The sequence below is a fragment of the Heterodontus francisci genome, chromosome 5, assembly GCF_036365525.1.
Source record: "Heterodontus francisci isolate sHetFra1 chromosome 5, sHetFra1.hap1, whole genome shotgun sequence".
Lineage (NCBI taxonomy): Eukaryota > Metazoa > Chordata > Chondrichthyes > Heterodontiformes > Heterodontidae > Heterodontus > Heterodontus francisci.
In genome coordinates, this window is record NC_090375.1 from 81,471,979 (window position 1) to 81,491,645 (window position 19,667).

General features: G+C 42.7%; 1 protein-coding gene across 2 annotated transcripts in view; it reads left to right on the plus strand.

Moving 5' to 3' along the window:
- The window catches only part of dlgap1a (discs, large (Drosophila) homolog-associated protein 1a), a 293,260-nt gene extending 274,008 nt beyond the window's left edge, over nucleotides 1-19,252 (plus strand). The window contains exon 11 of one of the 2 annotated variants that reach the window (XM_068031686.1): nucleotides 16,092-19,252. In XM_068031686.1, the coding sequence (XP_067887787.1) occupies nucleotides 16,092-16,307 (216 nt within the window). In that variant the 3' untranslated portion in view covers nucleotides 16,308-19,252. The remainder of the gene's footprint in view (nucleotides 1-16,091) is intronic. The other variant, XM_068031685.1, reaches the window with a different exon arrangement.
- The last annotated feature ends 415 nt before the right edge of the window (nucleotides 19,253-19,667 follow it).

Consider the following 19,667-nt stretch of genomic DNA (forward strand, 5'->3'; position numbering starts at 1 on the left):
ATCGGAGGCAGCAGCAGCGGTCTACCTTCCATGGTGTATTTCCAAAAGAAAATAAGTGATGTCACAGGACAGCAGGTAGGTGATTGATTGGTGAGTATTGAGGGTTTTTTTTCTAAACTAGGGTAGTGGTTTGAATTGGGACCAGGAAACTATAAAGTACTGAATTAAATTTTTAGCTTAACTAGTTAAACTAATTAATATAACTAAATCATTGAATAATTGGACAAAAGGATGGTCTCAGGAGCAAAGTAACACTGAATGTGAGTCTGAATCGAACGGGAGTTAAAAAAACAATAGTATCACGAAGTGACATCACAGGTCAGGGAGTCACATGGATGAGTACACTGGTAAGCTTTATTTTAATTTAAGTTAATCAACTATAAAGTAAGACCAGATCAATCAATTAGTATAAAAACTAAAGCCAAATAGTTAATTTATCAAATAATTACAATCAGTGTTCAATTAATTAATCAAGTCTAGGGGATAAACCTAAATTAAATAACAAGGGATAGTGACACTAAAAGGGTTCTAAATTTTTCAGTAAATTAAAATCTGAGGTATATAAATCATAAGAATTAAGTAAAACATTTAAGTATTGCTGAAAATAGAGATATGTTGTCGAAGCTTTTGTCTTGCCCTCATCAGGACAATCCGCAAGAATACCAATATAAGGGAAAACAACAACTTTATACTGTATGAGAAGAGAGTGATGATTGGTTGGCATGTCTGCTCAGATTGGTAGAGGCACCAATTGGAGAATGCACCAGTATACAGTGACTGACAGTTAACTGCAAGGCTTTGTTTGAAATTTAAACCAGGCAGCTTGGCTCTGATTGGTCAAGGCGTTGCCTTGAGGAATGAACCAGCGAATGGCTATCACTTATTTTGTTTAGCTGAAACAAGCACAATGTTTGTACTTATTTTTTCTGTCTGCAAATATTAGAGCCCTGTGTATTAATATATGTAGCTTCCGGTATGCACAAATATGCCACACTGCGAGCCCTACTGGCAATCTTAAATTGGTTGTCAGCGTAATTCTTAGCACACTCCGGATTATTTAGCAAATGTTGTCCAATTGCAGAATCATATCTAATGTTGGACACTGTGTTTTGAATTTTGCAAGCATGGGCTGGTTGAGTGCGGCCTGTACCTTGCCTGTTGCCAAAAGCAGAAGGGACATGTTGTTTGATACGATCTGCCAGTCTTTGGGACGTATGGTCTATATACTTAGCATCACACGGGCATTGAAATTCATATATCACATTACTCATTTGTGATTGACAGAACGTCTTTTTGGCTGCTTGGCAGCATCCTGTTAGTGGCGAACACCACATGTGTTGCTACTACATAGTAGCAGTGTGAAACAGCTAACTTCACCTGTTGCTCAAATTTTTGGGATACATTACCCTTACAGGGTAATTTGAGGTAGACTGGGCACTTTTCAGGGCTGAAAATGACAGCCTTTGGCCCGTTCATAAGTTTGCACGATATACAGCGAGAAATGATCTGATCAGGGTAGCCATTGTCACACAGGATGTCTTTGATTCGCCCTATTTCAGCATCATGAGGAAAAACTTTTTCTTGCAGCGAGTGGTTAAGGTCTGGAATACGCTGCCTGAGAATGTGGTGGAGGCAGGTTCAATTGAAGCATTCAAAAGTTATATGAAAAGGAAGAATGTGCAGGGTTCTGGGGAGAAGGCAGGGGAATGGAACTGAGGGAATTGCTCTTTTGAACAGCCGGTGCAGACATGATGGGCCAAATACTTCTGCACTGTAACGATTCTATGATTCTGTGATCAAGCTTGCATGGTGAGCAAATGGCTCAGGCCCTATTTACGAGGTTGCCCATAAGGCCAATCATATAATGCATAGAACTTTAAGAATCCCAACACGTGTATTGACCAGTGAAGGTAGGTTTGCAGTAGACTGTGGCAGAGAACCCATTAGCAGATTTCTCAAATAGTACGTCAAGGAAAGGGAGTTCATTTGACTGCTCCATTTCAACGGTGAATTTGAGCTCAGGATGGAGCCCATTAAGATGTGTAAGGAAATTATTGCATGCAGCTGCGGATTTAAATATAGCAAATGTATCATTTACATATCGGAAATATGCAAGAGGTAGGAGATTAGGTGTCATTCCCTCGAAGACACATTTCTCATGGAAGCCAACAAGGATGTTTGCGAAAGCTGGGCCTAGAGGAGATCCCACGGCAACACCATCTATTTGGGCATACAGAGTGTCATTGAAACTGAACTCAACTGCGCGGGTTGCCGAGTTCATAAGTTCAATGAGTACTGATTCACACAATGGTGGCAGGTTTAGATCGCCATGATATTGCGCTGCAGCGCAAATATCTACGGCTTCCTTAAGTGGTACATTGGTGAATAGGCTAGCAATGTCAAATGAGCACATGGACACGGCATTGCTATCGATATGCAAGTCCTGTATGGTCTTTGTAAATGTGAAGGAATCCTTTGTGGTGTATGTGGAGAACTTGCTCAAAACTGGTTGTAACAATTCGCCCAACCATTTGGCCAATCCATGTTGTGCAGAACCAGTCATAGATAAGATAGGGCAAAGAGGGACATTACTTTTGTGTGTCTTGGGCAGCCCATACATATGCAGATACAGCAAGCTGTGAGGACAAACCCTGTCATACATATCACCCGGCAACTCATTGCTCTTACACAAATTTGAGCAACAGGTGAAGCTAGCTGTTTCACGTGGCTACTGAGGATTACTATGGGCTTGATTGCTCCACTCAAGGGGTATAGGATTACTGTCCCTTCAAACATAAAACCCTGATAACCTTCAAGAATTCTACTAAATTTTCCTGCACTTGCAGCGGTAGACTTCCTGGGTCTCACTCTTACTGCAGTTAAAGCCATAGCTTGTTCTGCTGCGCTTTCCGTCAGGGTCCTGTCTTCACTGAGCGGGTGTGCCCTAATTAACCCTACAGGTTTTCCCTTTAGTTTCCAGCAGTCAGCTCTTAAATGCCCTGCTTTATTACAATGGAAGCACACAGGTCTCCGGGTCTCACCCCTACTTACAGCACCTTCCTTTTTAGCTGAAGAAGGGCGCACTTTGTCTCCTGCTTTTCTTCCCCTCCCAGGACAGCCCAGGCCTCTATCACCTTCCCACCCTTTGTCCTTTTTGGATTTTTGGGGGTGATTAGAAAAGGTCTTCCCCTGGGAAACTGACTTATAAATGAGAGCAAACTCAACAGCCAGGACTGCAGCCTGCCGGGCTTTATGAGTCTTTTGTTCCTCCACATGTGTCTTTATGGAGATCGGGAGAGAGTTTTTAAATTCCTCTAACAAAATTACTTCTCTGAAATTTTCATAGCTGAGCTGCACTTTAAGAGCCCTCAGCCTATGGTCAAAATCCAGCTGTTATGTCTGTCAAAATCCAGGTAGGTTTTGATCAGCTTGCTTCTGAAGGGTTCTAAACTTTTGGCAATAGGCTTCTGGTACTAACTCATGCCCCGAGGATAGCATTTATTGTCAGTTCATAATTTGATGAACTCTCATCTGGCAACATGGAATAAACCTCATGGGCTTTTCCTACTAATTTACTCTGTAATAGCAGAGTCCAAGCCTCAGCTGGCCACTTTAACTGCCTTGCTAGTTTTTCAAAAGACACAAAAAACGCTTCCATGTCTCCCTCATTGAATTTTGGGATCAGTTGGGAGAGTTTTAATAATTGTGTACCCAGCCCTGAATTACGCTGTTCCATATTGGCCATGCTTTCTCTAGGGTTACTCTGTCGCCCCCTAGTTAACTCAACCCGCTTTAGCTCTCTTTCTTCGCATTCTTTCTGGAAAGTTCTTTCTCTTTCTGTCTCCTCTCTTTCTATTTCTCTTTCCCTATCTTCTAATTCCAGTTTCATCTGTTCCAATTGTATCTTTGCTTGCAATACCCTGTCAGAGTCTATTTCTAACCCTGTTTCTGATTCTTCAGATTCAAGGGAAAATGGTTGGCCACCAGCCTTAGGAGTTCAGATTTCCTAGCCTTGCCATGTATAGTAATGCCACACTGCTCCATAGACAGTGCTTTTAACTTATCCCAAGTTATTTCACCCTGCCTTGGGGAACTACTAGCTTCAGTCACAGATATGCTAGCATTCTAGCACACAACCACAAGAAAACCTGTATTGAAATCTTTTCTCTTTTTTGTTTGGGAACAATTTGGCTTCCCACTTCCAATTTCTCATTTGTCTGTGAGTAAAATCTCAGATGCTAGCCCCCAAATTTCTGTTACGACAAGGTAGGAGGGGTCTAGGGGTTCCCTCTCACCCTTTGCCTGGTTTAACCGTAACAGGGTTTAATTTTAAAACACCGTGTTTTTTGCTCCCCCTCAGTGAATCCTTGTTCACTCCTCCAATTGTAAGGCAAGAAATCAAACAGGTTTCCTTAGATTTAAACAAGAAAGGTAGAAATTTATTAATTTTAAACTCTAATCCAGTTAACGACTACGAATAAGCAATGCGACCACGCTAGCATGCATACGAGATAAATACACACAGGCAGATAGAGACAGAAAAAGTAGGAGGAATAAAGGGGAAATGTTTGAGGCAATAACTGGTAGTTACAGTCCTTTAAGTTCGATGTGGAGTCTTTGGTTGCTGGTAGGTCTTGCAATTCGTTGGGGCCCAGTTCAGGCTTCAACTTGTTCCAATGTAGGAGTCTTTTCTCTCTTGAGGTTTGCGTGTCTTCCGTGGGTCCGGTGGCTTGGGAGAAAGTGAGAGAGAGACAACCAGGAGAGCGACTTGCTTGTTTCAGCTTCAGTTGCACACTGTCTTCTGAATTCAAACTGTCCTGTGGCTAGTTCAAAAAACCTGGATCAGCCAGTTAGTCATGTGATCAACTGGTTTAACCAGTCTTGGCTCTGTGGATTGTATTATCTTAGCAGGGCCTGGAATGTGCTTCCTTACACCTTCAATGTCTGGTGATCAAAATCCATTTGGGTTAATTGGAGCAGAGAATAGTCCTTTATCTTCACAAGCAGCATCTCTTAGTATGTAAATATCTTCCAGCCCAGTGTCTGGTGATCTTCAAACAAGTCTTTTCTTCACTCCAGCAACAGTTTAAAAATCAATGTTCATATGACAAAATTAATATGCCTCATTCTTGGCAAGTGGGGGTCTGCATGACACAATTAATAGTCTAATAAACAGAGGTATGACAGGGCATCACAGTCCCGTGGAATGCACATCCTGTTCCATATGGGAATTCCAGGACGCTTCTTGTGACCCACACTACCACATGTTAGGAAGTGTTGTCAGCTGGAGCAGCTTTTGGAGCTTGAGCAGCAGCTGGCAATACTGTGGTGTATCCATGAGGTTGAGAGTTTCATAGAGAGCATATTTCTGCATGTAGTCACCCTGCAGCTTAAGGATGTACAAGCAGAGAGGGAATGGGTGATGGCCAGGCACCCAAGGAGGACCAGGCAGATAGTGCAGGAGTTCCCAGAGTGCATCTTGCTCTCCAACCAGTATTTTGTTCTGAATACTGGTGAGATGGTTTCTCTGGGGAGCGCAGCCAGAGCCAAGTCCACAGCACCACTTCTGACTCAGCTTTACAGGGTGGGGTCCAGGAGGAAAATTGGAAAAGAAATATCAATAGGGGAATAGACAGGAGTTTCTGCAGACCTGAATTCAGGATGGTATGTTGCCTCGCTGTGCCAGGGTCAAGGATATCATTGAGCATATGCAGGTCACATTGAGGGGGGAGGGTGACAAGTCAACGACCGTAGTCCATATCAGTACCGATGACATAGGTAGAAAGAGGGATAAGGTCCTGCAGGCAGATTTTAGGGAGTTAAGAAAGAAACTAGTAAACAAGACCTCAGAGCTAGTAATCTCCGAATTATTCCCAGTAGCAAACACAAGTGAGGATAGAAATAGGAGGATAGAGCAGATGAAAGCATGGCTGGAGAGATGGTGCAGGAAGAAGGGCTTTAGATTCCTGGGATATTGGGACCAGTTCTGGGGGAGGTGGGGCCTGTACAGGCTGGAACCGAACCTGAACAGAGCCAGAACCAATGCCCTTGCAGGGCAATTTGCTAGTGCTATTGGGGAGGGTTTAACCTAACATGGGAGGCAGATGGGAACAAGGAGGTAACTTTGGAGAGGCGGAGAAAAGCTTCTCAAAGAATTGGGAGAGACAGATAGCCCTAGAGTAGGAAGTAGTAAGTCATTAGGTGGGGTCAGAGTAAGAGGGAAGTATTAAGGTCTAAATTAGGTTTTCAGTACATGTATGTACTGCATGGAGTGTGGTAAATTAAGGTTAGTGAGCTGCGGGCGCAGATAGCAACCTCGGAGTATGATATTGTGGCAATAATGGAGACCTGGCTCAAAAAAGGGAAGGATACTAAATATTCCTGGATACAAGCTGTTCAAGAAAGGGAAGGAACAAAAGGATGAGGGGGTGAAAGTATTGATGAAGGAGAATATTACAGTTGTGGAGAGAGAGGATGTTCTGGAGGGATCAAGGACAGAATCTACTCAGCAGGTATGGCAGCATCTGTGGAGAGAGAAACAGAGTTAATGTTTCAGATCTGCGACCCTTCATCATTCTCTCTCCACCGATGCTGCCAAACCTGATGAGTATTTCCGGCACTTTCTATTCTCATTTCAGTGTTCCAGCATCTGCATATTTTGCTCTTATTAAGGGTAGAATCTATTTGGTTAGAGCTCAGAAGCAACGGAGGTACCATTACATCACTGGGTATATTCTATGAGCCTCCAACCGGTGGGAAAGATATAGAGCAAGGGTGTCCAACCTTTTCACATGAGGGGCCACATTACAATTTTAGTCCTACAGAGGAGCCCAGTGAGCAAATTTCAGACAGATATAGGCATTAGATAATTATCTTATTAATCAAAACAACATAAATGTGCATTTTTGTGAACAAACTTTAAATGAGAAGACTCATTTATTAACTTACTTGCTCATCATTATGTTGAACATTGATTTAGTGAGATACCTGCTTGCACAAGTGGTCCATGTCTGCCTGCAGACTTGATGTAGCGATGCGGAATATTCCGGATAGATGTCTATCTGTCAGGAGTGATCTTGAATTTGTTTTGATGCTTTTCATTCTTGAAAAAAGCTGTTTGCAGCAACATGTGCTGCCAAACAGTGCAATGAATCAAAGGGCATGTTTTGATAGATTTGAATAAGACACTGTGGGCACATACTGACTATAAAATGTGAAAGCTCTCTTCATGTCACTGTCATTTTGGACGAGACAGTAGCAACATGGCGCCATACTTATACTTTCCCCATTAGTTTTTAAAGAGCAGTTTATTGTGCAAACATGGTCATTTTCGTAATCAACGTATGGTTAATTTGTATCATGGGTAGAGAGTAAAGCTCCCTGAAAAATTGATAAGAGCTGTGGAAATTAAATGATTATTTTGAACAGTACAATAAAGTTACCCACAAAGGGTGGCATTTTTGATTTTCATTTCTGTATAATGTGTCAAACTTTTTGCTTTCAGTGCAAAGTTTTCAAGAGAGGAGAAAGAAATAATAGCAGGATATAAATATGTAATTTTGGGGGTGGTGTCGGGCCAGCATTTTTGCACATATTCTATTTGTGCCTATTGAATATAAAATTAAATGTCAATAAATACATTAGCGATTTTTTTCTGTTCTGATACAAACATGATTTAGACAGCTAGTTGAGGGAACATGGCTAAATTTATAGTTTTCCACTGTGTCAGAATTAGTCAATTCAGCATTATATAGAATTACAACAAATGTGTCAAATTACCGTAATAACAGAACTCAAAATAAGCATGGTTTCCAAATTTAACAGGGGATGTGTAAAAACAGCAATAATATAAACTGGAGAAAATGTATTTAACAGGCAGTAAGGATGGGTACACAAGGAGACTGAATCCACAGGCCATGGGTCAGCGGTGCTGTTATGACCAGGTGAGGAAGGGTTCTCTGGCTCCCCTCTTGCCCCTTCTTTGGTTTGGCCATAACAGGGTTTAACTTTTAAAACACAATGATTTTAGCTTACCACCTCAGTGAGCCCTTGCTCACTGCACTCTCATTACAATTGCAAATGAACCAATCAGACAGGTTTTCTTAAGTTTAAGCAAGAAAAATCTAAGTTTCTTCTTCTTCTTCTTTGGCCTCCTTGTCTTGGGAGACAATGGGTAAGCGCCTGGAGGTGGTCAGAGGTTTGTGGAGCAGCGCCTGGAGTGGCTATAAAGGCCAATACTAGAGTGACAGACTCTTCCACAGGTGCTGCAGATAAAATTGGTTGTCAGGGCTGTTTCGCAGTTGGCTCTCCCCTTGCGCTTCTGTCTTTTTTCCTGCCAACTGCTAAGTCTCTTCGACTCGCCACACTTTTGCCCCACCTTTATGGCTGCCCGCCAGCTCTGGCGATCGCCAGCAACTGACTCCCACGACTTGTGATCAATGTCACAGGACTTTCGTGTTGCGTTTGCAGACGTCTTTAAAGTGAAGACATGGACGGCTGGTGGGTCTGATACCAGTGGCGAGCTCGCTGTACAATATGTCCTTGGGGATCCTGCCATCTTCCATGCGGCTCACATGGCCAAGCCAACTCAAGCGCCGCTGACTCAGTAGGGTGTATAAGCTGGGGATGTTGGCTGCCTCGAGGAGTTCTGTGTTGGAGATACGGTCCTGCCACCTGATGCTAAGGATTCTCCGGAGGCAGCGAAGATGGAATAAATTGAGATGTCGCTCTTGGCTGACATACGTTGTCCAGGCCTCGCTGCCATAGAGCAAGGTACTGAGGACACAGGCTTGATACACTCAGACTTTTGTCTTCCATGTCTGTGCGCCATTTTCCCACACTCGCTTGGCCAGTCTGGACATAGCAGTGGAAGCCTTTCCCGTGCGCTTGTTGATCGAGAGACAGGTTACTGGTGATAGTTGAGCCTAGGTAGGTGAACTCTTGAACCACTTCCAGAGCGTGGTCGCCGATATTGATGGATGAAGCATCACTGACATCCTGTCCCATGATGTTCATTTTCTTGAGGCTGATGGTTAGGCCAAATTCGTTGCAGGCAGCCGCAAACCTGTCGATAAGATTCTGCAGACACTCTTCAGTGTGAGATGTTAATGCAGCATCGTCAGAAAAGAGAAGTTCCCTGATGAGGACTTTCCGTACTTTGGTCTTCGCTCTTAGACGCGCAAGGTTGAACAACCTGCCACCTGATGTTGCGTGGAGGAAAATTCCTTCTTCTGAAGACTTGAACGCATGTGAGAGCAGCAGGGAGAAGAAAATGCCAAAGACTTGCAGGTTGATAGGTAAATTGGCCATTATAAATTGCCCCTAGTATAGGTAGGTGGTAGGGAAATATAGGGACAGGTGGGGATGTGGTAGGAATATGGAATTAGTGTAGGATTAGTATAAATGGGTGGTTGATGGTCGGCACAGACTCGGTATGCCGAAGGGCCTGTTTCAGTGCTGTATCTCTATACATACATATACAAAATCCCAAACTGTGTAGGTGCTAGAACACAGTCCTGTTTCACGCCAGTCAGGATAGGAAAGGGGTCTGATGAGGCGCCGCTATGCTGAATTGTGCCTTTCATATTTTCATGGAATGAGGTGATGATACTTAGTAGCTGTGGTGGACATACGATCTTTTCTAGTAGTCTGAAGAGACCATGTCTGCTGACGACGTCATAGGCTTTGGTGAGATCAATGAAAGCAACGTGAGGGGCATCTGTTGTTCGCGGTATTTCTCCTGTAGCTGACGCAGGGAGAACAGCATGTCAATGGTCGATCTCTCTGCTCGAAAGCCACACTGTGCCTCAGGGTAGACACGCTCGGCCAGCTTCTGGAGCCTGTTTAAAATGACTCGAGCAAAGACTTTCCCCACTATGCTGAGCAGGGAGATTCCACGGTAGTTGTTGCAGTCACCGCGGTCACCTTTGTTTTTATAGAGGGTGATGATAGTGACATCGCGCATGTCCTGTGGTACTGCTCCCTCGTCCCAGCACAGGCAAAGCAGATCATGTAGTGCTGAGAGTATAGCAGGCTTAGCACTCTTAATTATTTCAGGGGTAATGCCGTCCTTGCCAGGGGCTTTTCCGCTGGCTAGAAAATCAATGGCATTACTGAGTTCCGATTTTGTTGGCTGTACGTCCAGCTCATCCATGACTGGCAGAGGCTGGGCTGCATTGAAACTTTTGGCGGGCCGAGTTCTGGTCCGCGGGCTGTATGTTGGACAAGCCAGATATAGGGGAACAAATTTGCAAGGAAATTACAGAGAGGTGCAAAATCTATGGGGCTGAGTTCGCAGTGGCGCACTCTAAATACGGCATGCATCCTGCGCAGATGCGCCGTCCCTGAGCCCCTGCCATATTACACGCAGGGGCTCATTTAAATAGAGGGGGCGGAGCGGCCGCCCCCGATAACGTAGAGGGGGTGGCCACCATGTCCCCGGCAACGGCGTCCGGCACCACCGCAGAGGCGCTGGCACCATTTTTAAAGAGCTTTAAGCCCTTACAAAGTAATTTTAATTTTTAAAGGTGCAGTCATCGGGAAGTTTTATTGGCAATGAATAAAGATGTTGAGGCCCTTCCCCAACAACACCCTACCCCCCGCCAATGTACTCTTAAGTGGCATTAATTCTCAAAAAATAATTTGTTCCCTTCCCGAACTTTCCCCCCAAACCTTTGAGCATTTGGCCTGTAATCCCTTCCCACCATCCCCACATTCAATCAAGTTTGTTCTCTCCACTCCTCCACCCCTCCCGCCCTGACAATTTTATTACTCCCCCCTCCCCACCAGGTGCTTGCCTGGAACTCCGTATGGAGTTCCGAAGGCGCGTAGAGCACAAATGGCAGCTGTAATATCGAAGTGGGACGGCCACCACCTGCAGGTAGGTGAATTTGCATATCATTATGGGGGAGCTGTGGCAAATGGAATTTAATCCTGAGAAGTGTGAGGTGATGCATTTTGGAAGGACTAACAAGGCAAGGGAATATACAATGGATGGTAGGACCCTAGGAAGTACAGATGGTCAGAGGGATCTTGGTGTACTTGTCCATAGATCACTGAAGGCAGCAGCACAGGTAGATAAGGTGGTTAGGAAAACATATGGGGTACTTACCTTTATTAGCCGAGGCATAGAACATAAGAGCAGGGAGGTTACGATGGAGCTGTATAAAACGCTAGTTAGGCCACAGCTGGAGTACTGTGTACAGTTCTGGGCACCACACTACAGAAAGGATGTGATTGCACTGGAGAGGGTGCAGAGGAGATTCACCAGGATGTTGCCTGAGCTGGAGCATTTCAGCTATGAAGAGAGACTGAAAAGGCTGGAGTTGTTTTCCTTAGAGCAGAGAAGGCTGAGAGGGACATGTTTGAGGTATACAAGACTATGAGGGCCATTGATAGGTTAGATAGGAAGAAGCTTTCTCCCTTAGCGGAGGGGTCAAAAACCAGGGGGCATAGATTTAAGGTAAGGTGCAGGAGGTTTAGAGGGGATTTGAGGAAAAAATTTTTCACCCAGAGGGTGGTTGGATTCTGGAACGCACTGCCTGAAGAGATGTTAGAGGCAGGAATCATCACAACATTTAAGAAGTATTTAGATGAGCACTTGAAACGCCATAGCATACAAGGCTACGGGCCAAGTGCTGGAAAATGGGATTAGGATAGTTAGGTGCTTGATGGCTGGCACAGACATGATGGGCCGAAGGGCCTGTTTCTGTGCTGTATAAGTCTATGATTAGGTCTTATTTTAATATGGAGATGAAGGGCCCGCCGCCTGGAGGCGGGGGAGCCACACCAAGGCCCCGCCACCGCCCCTAATATGTGGTGGGCTCTTCTCGATGTCGTGGGTTGAGGCGGGCCTCAAACCAGGCTGAGCATGGAAAGTTCAGAACGGAAGTGAAAAAAGAAATAAGAGCAGCAAAAAAAGAGTATGAGAAACGACTGACAGCCAACATGAAAGGGAATCCACAAGACATCTATAGGCAATTAAATAACAAAAAGGAGGAAAAATGGTGGAACCCAAACTGAGCTTCAGTGAGCAGGTTATTGCTGAGCAAGTCCCGCTTGATAGCACTGTTTATGACCCTTTCCATCACTTTAATTAATTTGATTAAGTTTTCTGATGAATAAACAGAGAGGGATGATGAAAGTAATGCAGTTGATATGTTGTACATGCACTTCCAAAAGTCGTTGGTTAAGGTGCCACATAGTGGCGAACGGTTTTTTCTCGGACTGGAGAAAGGTATACAGTGGGGTTCCCCAGGTGTCAGTATTAGGAACACTGCTTTTCATCATCTGTGTTAATGACCTAGACTTGGGTGTGCAAGACACAATCTCAAAATTTGCAGATGACACAAAACTTGGAAGTATTATGAACTGTGAGGAGGATGATGATAGACTTCAAGAGGACATAAATGGTTGGACATGTAGCAGATGAAATTTAATGCAAAGAAGTGTGAAGTGATACATTTTGGTAGGAAGAATGAGGAGCGGCAATATAAAATAAAGGATACAATTCTAAAGAAGGTGCAGAAGAAGAGGGACCTCGGGTATATGTGCACAAATCATGGAATGTGGCAGGGCAGTTTGAGAAAGCTGTTCATAAGGCATATGGTATCCTGGTTTTTATAAACAGAGGCATGAGTACAAAAGCAAAGAAGTTATGGTGAATCTTTATAAGGCACTGGTTCGGCCTCAACTGGAGTATTGTGTCCAGTTCTGGCCACCACACTTTAGGAAGGATGTGCAGACATTGGAGTGGGGCAGAAAAGATTTATGACAATGGTTCCGGGGATGAGAGACTTCAGTTACACGGATAGGTTGGTAAAGCTGGGGCTGTTCTCCTTAGAGGAGAAAAAGTTGAGAGGAGATTAGATAGAGATGTTCAAAATCATGAGGGGTCTAGACAGAGTAGATCGGGAGAAACTGTTCCCATTGGTGGAAGTGTCAAGAACCAGAGGGCATTGATTTAAGGTGATTGGCAAAAGCACCAGAGGCAACATCATGAAAAACCTTTTCATGCAGCAAGTGACTAGGATCTGGAATGCACTGCCTGAGAGTGTGATGGAGGTAGACTCAATCATGGCTTTCAAAAGGGAATTGAAGAGAAAAAATTTGCAGGGCTATGGGAAAAAAGCAGGAGAGTGGGCCTTGCTCAGTAGCTCTTACTGAAAGCTGGCATGGAAATGACAGGCTGAATGGCCTTCTCTGTACTGTTACCATTCTATGATTCTATGATATTCATGCGAGGATATTGTAATTGTTGCTGTAATTTCTGTGGCAATGAAGCATGCAGACCAAGAAGCACCAAGCCTCAACTGTCATCTATGCTGAGTTAGCTATGAAGCTAGTGAGATGCTCCAAAAGGCCCTAATCTCCCTGGGCTTGGCCGGGGAAAGATTAGTCAAGGCTCCTGCTTCAGATCGCTAACCAATGCTCCTGGTGGAAAGTGATATCAGGATATTGAGTAAGAATAGAATTGGGCTGAACTGTAATGCTCCCCATGGTTGAATGCTTTTCCAACACTAATAAATATTCAGACTGAGATATTTAAATGAAATGTTATGTGTATGTGGGACATTATCCTGGCATGATCTATTGATAATGGTGAGGATGGAGGCAGGGAAGGAGGAGAAATAATGGTGGGAATAATTCGCTTTTAACAAAAGTTTAGAAAATTGTTTCTTTTAATGTCAGATTTCTTCAGCCAAAACCAAAAAAGGATTTGACACCAGTCAAACATGAATAGTTAGCGAATAGTATTAAACTGAGCTATTTAAATGAACAATAAAACAGGGCTATTTAGATGTCAATGTACTGTAATTTACATGAACACATTCGCATCTCAAAACATAAGATCTGGGACCAATTGTTTACCTCGTGAGAAGGAAATGGCATTGTTAAGTACTTTGAATATACTTTTAGATGTAAAGTACTTACCCCAAGATGGTTCATGTATTTGAAAAATAGAAATGTCCTTTTGTTGCTCTGGATCCCACCCCAAAACGATGTTCTCTGACCAGTCAACAGCAGAAAAGCAAAAGTGGCATTTGTCTCTCTCTGCACAGTATGATTTAAGCTTATTTTATGTTGATTCTTAACATCGTTCATATTGTCAGATCCTGACATGCACCTGTTCCGTAGCTGAATTTTCAAAAGCTGAGCAGAAGTAGCTACTACAAAAAGCAAAGCGCTGAAGACATGAATAAGCTGATGAGCTGAGTCCAGAGCTGTGTAGGGCAACGTTAGAGGTGGAAATAGGTGGTCTTCGTGATGGCGCGGATACGTGGTCGGAAGCTCATCTCGGGGTCAAACACTCTGGTTCAGACTCAGAAGGTTGCCAGGGTAAGGGATGGAGTCGGTGACTAGGGAATGGAGCTTGTGACAGGGACCAAAAACATTGGCTTCTGTCTTCTCAATGTTTAGTTGGAGGAAATTTCTGCTCATCCAATACTGGACACCAGACAAACAACCAAGAGAGGTGGTGAGTTGGAGCTGAATGTCATCAGCGTGCGTGTGGAAACTACCACTGTGTTTTTGGATGATGTTGCTGAGACACAGTATGTAGATGGGAAATAGGAGGAAACCAGGGATAGATCCCTGGCGGGACACCAGAGGTAAAGGTTCAGGAGTGGGAAGAGAAGCCTTTGTTCCTCACTCCACAGATGCTGCCTGGACGGTTGAACCTGAATCTTCTGTTTTTATTTGTAGGGGTACAGTACTACAGTTAGCCACATCATCTCCTAGGCCTGGAGAAGGGAAGAATCGGTTAGTGTTCCTACACTTGATTGTGATCCAGTGGCTGGTGTTGAAACATGTTTGGTTGTAGACAGATGAAGGAGACAACATAAGGTTGAGCTGTGATTTCCCCCATCTCTCGAATGATCAAATAGCCTGCCAACAGTCAGATTGTAGGTTGACACCTGGGGAATAGCCATTTTGGCAAGGTACCATAGAGTTGGCAGTACCCATGGAACCATATCAAGTTTAGGAGAGGAAAGAAATTAAGCCTACAGAATGAATCCTAGTGCTATAGACCTGAAGCTCTAAAGCGACACTTCTGAAACGGAAACAAAAGAACAAATGTCTATTTATACATCTCATTTCTCAATCCCAGGACATCCCAGTGTATGTTACAGCTTATTAACTACTTTTGAAATGCAATCACAGTTGTAATGTAGCAGCAGTCAATTTGTGCACAGCAAGATCTCACAAGGATAAACGAATAAATGATTGGTAAATCTGTTTTAGTAATATTAGTTGAGGGAAAAAGGTTGGCCAGGATACTGGGAGAACTCCTTTCCTCTTCTTCCAATAGTGCCAAGGGTTCTTTTACATCCATCTGAGACAAACAAGGCCTTGGTTTACTCAGAGAGTAGTAGGGGCGTGGAACGCCCTGCCTGCAACAGTAGTAGACTCGCCAACTTTAAGGGCATTTAAGTGGTCATTGGATAGACATATAGATGAAAATGGAATAGTGTAGGTCAGATGGTTTCACAGGTCGGCGCAACATCGAGGGCCGAAGGGCCTGTACTGCGCTGTAATGTTCTAATTCTAATTCTAATGTCTTCTGATAAATGAGACCTTCAACAAATTGTGGAGCTTGAAACCATAATCTTATGACTCAGAGACTGCTACCACTGACCTAAGGTTGAGCTTAAACACTCAAGAAACAAGACAAATAGGTTGGTTGGGTAATATTCAGGTTCGTTTGCTTAACTGTAAAATACTGTTTCTGATTTAACTATTGCTTCCCGAGAATCTAAAGTTGAGTACAAGGCTGCAGAGCTACAAGAACATTCTGTTCTTTATTCTTCCTCCCTTTCTTGAGATATCATATTGATACTGTGTAGCTGGGCACCAGAGAGAAAGATAATTGCTGTGTGAATTGGTGATATGGCGGTGTCAATTATTGCTCCATAACGCTTGAGTAATTTTGATAAAGATTTGATACGTTCCCTTAAAAACTATAGCAACAATGTTGCCAGGTGTTATATGCATCTACAAATGGTGTGAAATAGTATTGTGCTTTGCCACACCTAACTGACAAACAGAACCGTTTCTTAGCCACTCACATACTATTGTATTTCTTGCTGCAGGAGAAAAGAATTCCCCCTCCCGTGCCAAAGAAACCACCAAAGGGTCAGATACCCCTCAAACATGAAAAATCGCTGGAAGTCACAGAGAAGCAAAGGCAGGAGGCACGGAAACGCCTGATGGCTGCCAAACGAGCTGCATCTGTGAGACAGAACTCCGCCACAGAGAGTGCGGACAGCATTGAGATCTACATCCCAGAGGCCCAGACCAGACTATAAGCCACACCGGAGAGTAACTGTGATAACATTATAATCACAGAGTGGGTTGTTTGTAACATATTTATGTTACAGGCTCATTAGAGATATAAACAAGTGTTTGTATCCCTTAAAGCCCCATCAGAGCATTAAAAATCAGTACAGTAATGAGCAGGTGTGGCATTCTGAATAAACCCAGGAAAAAGATTGTAAACTATTCGAACATATTCTACCATTAATGTTTAGCTACATAAAATACTTGCTGACTGCCATGTCATTTGCATGGCTTCACACTAACTGTCGTTGCTGTTGCATTTTTGTAATTTCTGTATTCTGGCTCCATTGATTCATCCATTTATGTAGTTAAGTTTCAAGTACCAACAATAGTTTAAATAAAATTAAGAAAAAACATGAACATTTATGTGTGCACAGCAATAGAAACACCAGAACTTTAATACTGCTGAAAGGTCTTTTGGGAAATTGATGTCTTCCTAATTGTAGATGTTAGGATTTAGGACCAAGATTATTTATTTCAGAGTAGATGAGTGCATAACACTTAACATCTCACACTTTTGCAACTGGATTTCGACAGCAGTGAACCATAAATGTGCTAACAGCATTAAGAGCAAAAGGCAAGGAACATTATCTTTGTCTTGTTCTTTGAAGTGCATAACCTTCAGAAGCTACATGCATTCACAAGCACAGGGAGGGGTTAACAGCGATGAAATCTTGAGTGACATATTTTAAAGATGTCCCATGGATTGTCCATCTGCACAAGCAGTTAGGTATAAAAGGGCAGTAATGGCTGGGAAAGAGAATCTTCTTATAATGAGCAAAATGGGATAGTTGCAGGCAACTCTATAGATAAATTGAGTAAATGAAAGCCATGTGCTAAATGGGCTTCCTAATCTTTGTGTTCTCTACTTCCATATATATTCAAGAAAAGCACTGGAGAGTTTCTTACTCCGCCTTTTAGTGGTTTGGGAAGAGCATATCGAAATGGGAAAATTTATGAACTAAACATGTCACTGTAGATGAGCCGTTTGGGTGATGCAGTGAATATATGGTATATACTTTTGAAAGGTATTGTCAATCATGTTTATGATGCTTATTTACAGAGGAGAGAGTCTGCTTCTGAAATTCACCAGATAAGGGCTAGTGATTCTTTGTCGTACCTTGAGGACAAACTGGTCTGATCGTATCAGGTGTCTGACTTTTTTTTAACTGCGTCTTTTATCAATTCCCTTTGATCTACAAACCCAATATTCTTATTCACTGTTACCGTTTGTACATGCTTTTGATTGAAATGTGTCCAATGATGTGTCTGCTAGAGTAAAATTACCAGTTATAAGTAATGTACTTTTGTCAGTGTGCTAAGCTCTTTCATTTTCTATTATTACACTTTAAAGAACTTGGAGATCTGGGCTGTTAATGCATTTACCTAAATGCATTAATCTGTGTCTATAATACATATGATATGAAAATTAATTCCTTTAAAAAAACAAAATATGTGTTTTTGTCTAGGCAGAAATGTTTCCCTCAGTACCGCTGTCCTCCACCCCCACCCACCCCCCCACAACCCCCTCACCCACTTATGAGAATACATACTTTGCTCAGAGTTATTGGGTAACTGGAGTATTGTGTCCAATTCTGGGCACACGCTTTAGGAAGGATATGAAGACATTAGACTGCATGCAGAAAAGATTTACGAGAATGGTTCCAGGAATGAAGGACTTCAGTTAGGTGGTTAGATTTGAGAAGCTTTTTCCTTAGAGCAGAGAAGATTAAGAGGAGATTTAATAAAGGTGTTCAAAATCATAAGGTGGCTGGACAGAGTAGATAGTGAGAAACTGTTCCCATTGGTGGAAGGGTTGAGAACGAGAGGACACCAATTTAAGGTGATTGGCAAAAGAAACAATGGCGAAATGAAGAAAAACTTTTTATGCAGCGAGTGTTTAGGATCTGGACTGCACTGCCTGAGAGTGTGGGGGAGGCAGATTCAATCATAGCTTTCAAAAGGGAATTGGATAGTTATCTGAAAAGAAAAGATTTGCAAGGCTTCGAGGAAAAGGTGGGGGAGTGGAACTAACTGAGTTGCTCTTGCAGAGAGCGAGAGCCAGCATGGACACAAAAGGCTGAATGGCCTCCTTCTGTGCTGTAACCATTCTATGATTCCATAAGAGAATCTATGTTAAATGTACATTATGCTACATCACTGTTTAAGCACCAGGAAACATTCATTTGAAATTTCAAAAATTATGTTCATAAGTGGTGAACTTTTACTGTGAATTTGGAGGACAACAAAGCTGAGCAATTTGTTGGAAAATGTTACTTTCTGTATCTCTGTCCAGTTGGTGGCATTTCCTTGTTCTCCGCACTTGTAACCTAGATAATTGGCTTTAGCCTCTCTCACAACTTTGTATCCACCTGGGCTGAATGGGGCAATATGTGGATGTCACCCTGCACTCCTTTTTAATACAAATACGAATCTGTAGAACTGTTCTACCAGAATACATAAACTGCTTGTGAAAATCAGTAACTGTGAATAATGTTACTTCCTACAGCATATCGAAAGAAAAAAGTTAATTGTTTGCGCGACCAAGATTAAAATTTGTGGCATTTGGCGGTTGATCAAAAATAAAGGAAAAATGGTTCCAATAAAACTCCCTATTCAAGTAACCTGCCATTGGTCAGATTTCAAGATGAATGTTGTAATATTATGCTAGATTATTCTATATTGTTTATTTGAAAGTTGTTAACTTTTTGTTACCTCATTTGTATTTATTGTTTAAATGTAAATGGAATCCTTAACATACCGATGACAAAAGATTTCACTGTAGACTGCAATTCACATTAATAGTATTACAGGATACTGAACAGAAAGCAAATTCCCGGAGAAGCCTCAAATGGATTCCCACTCTAATTTCAAAATAGTTTATGCATTGAGTTTAATTATTCAAATAAAAGTTTTCTGTAAATAATTGAATGTTTTCCATTATGTAAAGAAAATTAAATTACTACATTAAAATGATGTACACTTACACTTCTGAGTTATGTGTTGTCTGAAATCCTTTTTCATTCTGATTTTCTGCCCTGTTCTGAAGGTGCAGCCTCCTGCTGGGGTAATACTACAGGAACTGGCAGCCCTTCAGATCCTCCACTAAGTGAGCATTCTTCATGTACATCCCAAGATAATGATTATCAGCAGGCTATTTAACCAAGAATGGCAAGGCAACCGAGCCCCTTCCTGACATCCAAACAAATACTTTCCAGCAGGCATCAGAGGAAAGCAATCAGAAAGGAGTACTCATACTGGTTTTCCCCTTCCTTTGCTAAAAGGTACCAATGCAAATTGCAGCACTGTGGATCCTGACCCATATGAGT